Source organism: Hemiscyllium ocellatum, chromosome 13 (genome assembly GCF_020745735.1).
Source record: "Hemiscyllium ocellatum isolate sHemOce1 chromosome 13, sHemOce1.pat.X.cur, whole genome shotgun sequence".
Taxonomy (NCBI): domain Eukaryota; kingdom Metazoa; phylum Chordata; class Chondrichthyes; order Orectolobiformes; family Hemiscylliidae; genus Hemiscyllium; species Hemiscyllium ocellatum.
In genome coordinates, this window is record NC_083413.1 from 19,209,725 (window position 1) to 19,217,912 (window position 8,188).

Sequence of the window (8,188 nt, forward strand, 5' to 3'; positions counted from 1 at the left end):
ACCTGGAGTAAACTCATGCAGGTATGGGGAGAATGTGCAAACTCCACAGACAGTCGCCCAAGGCTAGAATCGGACCCGGGTCCCTGGTAGCAGTGCTAACCACTGTGCCATCCCAATTGGATTGAAGCTACGCAGGTGACTGTGTTTGCAATTACAGGTATTGTATTCATGAATCTCATGTTGATTAAAGTGGTGATGTGTTTTCTTCAGGGATCAGCCAAGTAATTTTTTTGATGGTCATTAGAGATTGAAGTCAATTTGGTGCTCATTATGGAGTGTTTTAATGAAATAGCTACAGCTTATATTAAATCAGTTATCCTACTGTAAATCGAGGACAAATATTTGCCCTGCCAAAGATGCATTATTCGGTCCTTTTAGTGATGAATTCTGCTCTTGCCTTGGCATGGACCAGTAATGAGCAGACTTGCAAACGTTGGGGTAGGTCTGATTTACTGGGTCTATCCAAGGATGGAGATGTCATATTAGGTGGAATTTTTGGGATGCATTCTTACCACTTTGAGCACCGACAACTCACGTTCAGCCATCACCCGGAGCCAACAAAATGTATCAGGTCGGTTCATCTGCCGTCATGCTGCTTCACGGGTTTCTACGACTACATTCTGAAATAATTTGTGTATTTAAGATAAAATAATTGGTTCGCTTTACTTTCGCAGTGTTGTCCCAACTTGCTTTTTACTGAAGCAGGAACTTCAGCAATTTATTCAAGGTTGTCACGTGGTAATACAGCAATGTATGCACCTCAAGCTCCCACAATTGGTCTTGTGATCAAAACTCAAAGCCCACTTTTAGCGTTTTGAAATGAAGGATAAGTGTAAGTTACGACATTGCGAGAGGTCTCCTGCTGTTCTTTGAAATAATTCTATTGGAGCTGAGAAGGAAGGTCGTGGACACGCTGAAAGTCTTGTTTGAAATTGAGGCATTTGTTTTTTCACCTTCTCTGCAGCTTTCAATTCAGACCTTTCCGTTTTGCACTGGCGATGATTTTTGCAATCGAGGAAATAAATAACGATACAGCTCTACTTCCCGGTGTCACACTGGGATACCGCCTGTACGATTCTTGCCAGTTGACTCAGTTATCGCTGAAAGCAGCTATGGCGTTTCTGAATAAACCCGAGGCAAACACGCCCTCTGTTAATTGTAAAAACTCCTCCGTTGTTTCTGCGATTGTCGCTGATTCTGGATCCACGAAGTCTTTAACAATAGCACCTTCCATGGGTATCTTCAGAATCCCTATGGTAAGATACGATGTTTACTAACTCGGTTATGCAATGTGAATAAATTTAGAACAACAAATATGATATGATGTTGTGTGGGTCATTTAATCTATTATCAGTGCAAAATTTGGAATTTGTTAATCCAAAGGAGACCAAGGTCTGCAGTTACATCGCCTTCAGAATGTTTATTCAGAATGGTGAGACTGTCCAGTACAATGACTGTTGATTGCTCTTTGGCTCGGTTTAGCTACAGTTTTATAACGAAGCTATTATTCCTCTTCATCTAAGATAGTGCTTCGAAAGTCTCATTTCAAAAACTTGATGATGAATAGAAGTAACCTATGATAAAGCAAACATTCAAAAATTTTTCAACAATTGGCAATTTTAGTTCATTTTTATTCAATCATGAGATGAATTGTACTGGCAAAACCAACATTTGTTTCCAGTCCCAAGTTATCCTTGAACTGAATGGCTTCAAGCAACATCTGCGAGCCAGGTTTACAGTGAATTATATTACATGGATCAAAAACAGAAATTGCTGGAAAGTCTCAGCAGGTCTGGCAACATCTGTGGAGATAAATCAGTGTTGATGTTTCGGTCCTGTGATCGTTCTTCAGAAGATCATATGGAGTAGTATCAGGATAAGAATCAGTAAACAAGATAGGAACATTTGTTTTACTGCAATCATAGTTTAATGCCCACCGTTATGGGGCTATCTTTATATTCCACACGCCTTGGATTTAATCGCTACTGGTTACCATGGTGATATGCCGATGATATTTGCACACTGCACTTTCACCCTTTGCTCACACGAAGAGATTCAACAAGTGCTAAATGAACATCATCCTAAGTATTTAAACTAATTATTATATCAGAGCTTCACTCAACTTTTAAACAACTTGTCCCATGCTGATATTGCTCTCTAAGGAAAAGCTGAGATGATATTTGGTCCACGGGTCAGGACGTTACCACAGCACCACAAAAGCCCTAAACCATTTTTCTTTGCATCCGTTTGTCAATACTTTGATGTGTTCTTATCATGAACCATGGTAACTTAATTTACGAGTGATTAATTCATCTGTTACTAATCTTCCTTAAGTGTAAAGTCGATCGCTTTTCAAAACCATGTGTTACCACGTTTGTCCGTCTTACTTTTTAACTGAAACCTTGATCCACTTATTGGGAACAGCCCACTGGCGAAATGAATTTACGGTCAGGGATGTTATATTTCATCATATGCTTTTGTTTTTGATGCATGATTTAAAATAAAAAAGAATGACGGTTACAATAATGGGCAGGTCAAGCACATGTTTCAAGAGAGAAATTGTAGCTTCAAAAGTGAGCTAATGTCATGTTGAATTCAGTATCGTGATGCAAGACCACATAAGACAATTTTTCATCGAGTCAGAGCAGAAAAACATTCTACAAGAGATAAACTGAGAAAAAAAGAAATTTAATTTCGTTAAATACGCTTCTGCTATCAACTCTAATGTAAAGATCAAGGTACAAAATATTAACCCAGAACACTGTTCCTTGAACTTTCAAAATTAAGGAGTCGTGACATTGAAAGGGGAGCAACATAGCATATTAATGTATTGTCTACAAAGCCTACCTTACAGCAAACCACAGCATAAATAGAATGCCAAACGATAGAAAGCAACATTATGTTAGCAATTGATATATTTCTAAATTAAACTAAATGTACAGTTACTGGTTTACTATGAATACGTAATTATGCCTGAGAGACAGTAAGCTTAATTTTCCTGCCAAAAGTTGGATTCTGGCAGGAAAATTCTTCAATATTGTACCTCACAAACTTGAATTTGAAAACCAGTAATGTTGAAAATGTTGTTAAAGATATCAGGGGTTGATTGGAGAGTAATTTAAGTTTTGGTAATGGTCATGCAGAATTATTCATTGTTGTGGCTCTGTTCGCCGAGCTGGGAATTTGTGTTGCAGATGTTTCGTCCCCTGTCTAGGTGACATCCTCAGTGTTTGGGGGCCTCCTGTGAAGCGCTTCTGTGATCTTTCCTCTGGCATTTGTAGTGGTTTGAATCTGCCACTTCCAGTTGTCAATTCCAGCTGGAACTGTCAACCGGAAGGAGCAGATTCAAACCACTACAAATGCCGGAGGAAGGATCACAGAAGCGCTTCACTAGAGGCTCCCAAACGCTGAGAATGTCACCTAGACAGGGGATGAAACGTCTGCAACACAAATTCCCAGCTCGGCGGACATAACCACAACAACGAGCACCCGAGCTACAAATCTTCTCACAAACTTTGAAGAATTATTCATATCCTGCACTTTTTTTTTTCTTTTTCCTCCATTGACTTCCATGTGAAGGCACATAAGATGATATCAACAGTGGATGTTATGAGATAAAATTAGAAATCGCCCCAGGTCACCTGTAGAGAGAGAGAGAGGGTGTGAATCACAGAAAGTTCATAGGTGTTCTTCATGTTTAATCCTGAGGATTTATTTGAAATATTTGCACTTCTCCACTGATATTTTTGATTTGATGTCATGAACAACCACAAATTATAATTGAAATACAAAGGGTTTTTTTGCTTTATTCATGGCAGGTTAGTTACTTCGCAACCTGTGCATGCCTGAGCAATAGAAAGGAATATCCATCATTTTTTCGAACAATACCAAGTGATTACTATCAGGCGAGAGCATTAGCCCAGCTGGTGAAACATTTTGGATGGACCTGGATTGGTACAGTTAAGAGTGACGATGACTATGGAAACTTTGGAATGCAAGCATTTGAAGACACAGTCCAACAATTTGGTGTTTGCATAGCCTTTTCTGAGTCATTTCATATAACATACGCGCAAGAGAAGTTACTGAAAACAATTGACACTATAAAAACCTCTTCTGCAAAAGTTGTCGTTGCCTTTGTGGGAAAATCAAACATGCACATTCTACTAAAAGAAATGATTAGACAAAATGTCAGTGGCATACAATGGATTGGAACTGAATCATGGGTTTCTGCATTGCTTCTTCCTCCGGAGGAAACCAAAAAGATTGCTTTTGGTACAATTGGAGTTGCAATTCGCAAAGTCCATATACCAGGATTGAGAGAGTTCCTAATGAAAGTTCATCCATCCTTGTATCCAGAGAACCTTTTGGTCAAACTGTTTTGGGAAAGTTGTTTTGGCTGTACTCTAACTGATGGAAACAAAACAGATTCACGAAAAACTGAATCGGAGCTGAAGAAATGCACAGGAAGAGAAAATTTACAAAATATCCAAAATGAATTTACTGATGTCTTGCAATACAGAGTCACTTACAACGTGTACAAAGCAACTTATGCAATAGCTCATGCACTTCACAATATGGCGTCATGTAAAACTGGGTCAGGGCCTTTCACCAATGGGAGTTGTGCCAATATTTCAAATTTTCAACCATGGCAGGTGAGGAACATTTAACATGGTTTGATCTCAGCATTTACATATATGTCAAAAGTGGTCAAATTCACAGTTGAAATATTGCAATTAATGTAAATAAGTTCTCATTTTGTTTTTTTTTTGTTTAAAGTTACTATATTATATGAAAACAGTGAAATTCACAACCAAGATCGGAGAAAAAGTTTATTTTGATGAAAATGGAGACCCTGTTGCAACCTATGATATTGTAAACTGGCAACCAAATGCCCTCGGTAACATCGACATTGTAAATGTTGGGCTCTATAATGGATCAGCTCGTTTTGGAAAAGAGCTTTCAATAACAGAAGGAGCGATTGTTTGGAGTGGTGGTCAGAAGTCGGTAAGATTTGTGGAAAACCATCCCTTTTAACCAGCCTTAACATTAAGTTCAATTTCTTTTCTCTGAACCGGAACAGCAAACTGATGGTTGTTGTATCAAACAGGCGCACTGCCAGCAACTGCCCATTTCCCAACTTGGAATAAAATTGCAACTGATCAAGCACTTTTAAACAGAGAATATCTGCTCACCAACCTGAAAATTGTTTAACTTGATCAATCCAGGATGTAAGATCAGAGAGATATTATATTTCCACTCACTTCAACAGCAGAATTTCTTTGCTCATAACTGATGTAATTAAAAATATGAAAGAAAAATGTGCAAATGAAGAACGAGTTATTCTCATATCTATATGTTAAAATAGCACTGCATGAACAAATGAATGTAGGAACAAAGACATGAAATCTAAACATACTGAAAAGTGGTTGCATAGGTTTGCAAAAAAAAAAGAGGGAGCAATGAATACATTAGTTGTATGTCAAAGACCATGATGGTTCATATTCATCTAGACCACAAACACATTTCTGCTGCAATAATGTCAAACAATGACAGAATGCTGACCAGCCCAATATATATTGTCCCTCATCATCTCCCCTTGATATTCAATTGCATCAGCAACATTGAATCCAACGCTATCTGGGCATAATATTTACAAAAAGCTCAATTGGAATAATCAATTCCAATCTGTAGCTTCTAGAGCATACCAGATGCTCGGAAAGCTGCAATAGGCAACTCACCTCAGGAATCTCCAAACATAACCACCACCTACAGGACACAGTTCAGGACAGTGATCAAATCCTCCCACTTGCCTCGATGGGTGTAGGTCCAACAGCACTGAAGAAGCTTGATAAACACAGGAAAAAGCAGCACAATTCATTGGTACCAAGTCCACAAACGTTCCTCTACCACAGATGTTCAGTGGCATCACCTCCAAGATACATTACAGAAATTCTACAATGTTATTTGGGAAGCACCTTCCAAACTCATGCTTATTTCCACCAAGAACATTGGTAACAAATCCATGTATCACCACCACCTCAATTTCCTTTGATAGCCTCTCACAATCCTGACTTTGAAATATGTCTCAGTTCCCCCTTATAACAATATAGCAACAATATCAACAGCAAATGAATTTCAATGGTTCAGAAAGGGAGGTCAAAGCCAATTCAAGATGGACAATATATATTGGGCTAGTCAGCAATGACCACATTGCATGAATAAATGGAGAAAAAACAGTTTTATTTCTGAAACTGGTTTTCATTTTAGCCATTAAATGGTATTATTGCAAATTGCATCAGATTTTATTTAGATATTTCCCTATTTCCTTTTTCAAATCCTGGTACACATGCGGAATGTTACGTGAATAGTCTGTGCAAATGTATTTCAAGCACTTTACTGCAACAAGATGAGGTTACAAATGCTGATAGTACTTCAAAAATAACTGTCCTAACAAGGGTCACATAAGTAGGTCTTTTCTGTTACCAGAGTAAATGTTGTACATTTGCCAAATGGAATTACTAACATTTCTTCACCATTGTATTCATATTCCTAATGAGGTACCTAAAGCTGTTTGTTCTGAAAGCTGCAATCAAGGAACAAGAAAAGCAAGAAGAAAAGGACAACCCATTTGCTGTTTTGATTGTATACAATGTGCAGAAGGTGAAATTAGTAACACAACTGGTAAGGATACACCATTGCTAAAGGTATTGTTTCTTAAACTAGATGCTTGCATTGCTCAGGTTTCAAGATTCCTCATGTACTGACGAAGTCTTGTGTTGATTTCTAGATTCAATTCATTGTATAAAATGTCCATTGGAATTCAAATCTAATGAAAGACGGGATCAGTGCGTTCCAAAGGAAATTATGTTTCTTTCCTTTTTCGAGACAATGGGAATCAGTTTGGTGACACTGGCGCTGTTTGGAGCCTGCACCACTGTCAGTGTATTCACAATATTCTACATCTACAGACACACTCCAATTGTAAAAGCTAATAACTCTGAGTTAAGCTTCCTTCTACTTTTTGCCCTGACACTCTGTTTTTTGTGTTCAATTACATTCATTGGGGAGCCTTCAGTTTGGTCTTGTATGCTCTGCCACGTAGCGTTTGGTATTAGTTTTGTTCTTTGCATTTCTTGTGTATTGAGTAAAACAATTGTTGTGGTGATGGCGTTCAAAGCAACATTTCCCAGCAATAATATGATGCAGTGGTTTGGACCAAGACAGCAACGGCTGATGGTTTACATCCTCACACTGGTACAATGTGTAATATGTACAGCCTGGTTAATTGTATTTCCACCTTATCCATTGAAAAACACTAGTCACTCTCACGAGATAATCGTGTTTGAATGTAATGTAGGGTCTTCATTAGCCTTTTGTTGTGTACTTGGTTATATTGGATTTCTGTCCTGCGTGTGTTTTGTGGTAGCTTTTCTGGCTCGACAACTTCCAGATAACTTCAATGAAGCGAAACACATAACGTTTAGCATGCTTATCTTTTGTGCAGTTTGGATAACTTTCATTCCAGCGTACATAAGTTCGCCAGGGAAATATGCTGTGGCAGTTGAAGTATTTGCTATTTTGGCTTCCAGCTTTGGTCTGCTTATTTGCATTTTTGTTCCAAAATGTTATATTATTCTGTTGAAGAAAGAAAATAATACAAAGAGGAACATGATGGGCTCAGTGGCTTCCAATAAAAGCTTTGAGAATGTTCAGAAATGAAACACAGAACACAGATTTTTGTCATAATGAGAGTGCGTGGCCATTGCGTGTGAAGAGCCATAAAGCAGAATAGTACACCAGGGCTCATTTCACATAATCGAACAAAGCCACAATGACCTGCAATACCTGTAATTTTGAACTTCAGCTGATAATTTTGACTGTTTCATACATCTGCCCCACGTTTCACTTACATGAAACCTCAGGGCAGAGTAACCTTAATTATCCAACATTCAATTATCCAAACAATATTGTAAGGTCCTGATTCTTGGCTAAACTGTTTTATCTGACATTCGATTATCTGGCATTAGTTTATCCAAACAAAGTAGTCCCCACCCATGTCCTTCAGATAATCAATGTTCCTCTAGTAATCAGAATAGAAAGTGGTGTGTAACCTATATTTATTGAAAGATGGATCAAAGTTACTTTTTGTTTCTTCATTGTGACTTGAATTTCTTTATTGCATGGAGAT

At 38.1% G+C, this 8,188-nt stretch overlaps 1 protein-coding gene across 1 annotated transcript; it reads left to right on the plus strand.

The window, feature by feature from the left end:
• Window positions 1-449: 449 nt before the first annotated feature.
• Window positions 450-7,719, plus strand: LOC132821687 (extracellular calcium-sensing receptor-like). Its single transcript, XM_060834393.1, has 6 exons — window positions 450-571; window positions 965-1,256; window positions 3,819-4,652; window positions 4,777-5,004; window positions 6,558-6,681; window positions 6,788-7,719. The coding sequence occupies exons 1-6, from the start codon at window positions 501-503 to the stop codon at window positions 7,717-7,719; spliced, it is 2,481 nt and encodes an 826-aa protein (XP_060690376.1). The 5' UTR covers window positions 450-500.
• The last annotated feature ends 469 nt before the right edge of the window (window positions 7,720-8,188 follow it).

Excerpts from the sequence above, each read along its gene's own strand:
- LOC132821687 (XM_060834393.1), top strand. The coding sequence starts at position 501 with ATGCATTCTTACCACTTTGAGCACCGACAACTCACGTTCAGCCATCAC. Across the intron at positions 572-964 it reads GAGCCAACAAAATGTATCAG|CTTTCAATTCAGACCTTTCC; the intron begins GTCGGTTCATCT and ends CCTTCTCTGCAG. Across the intron at positions 1,257-3,818 it reads GTATCTTCAGAATCCCTATG|GTTAGTTACTTCGCAACCTG; the intron begins GTAAGATACGAT and ends TATTCATGGCAG.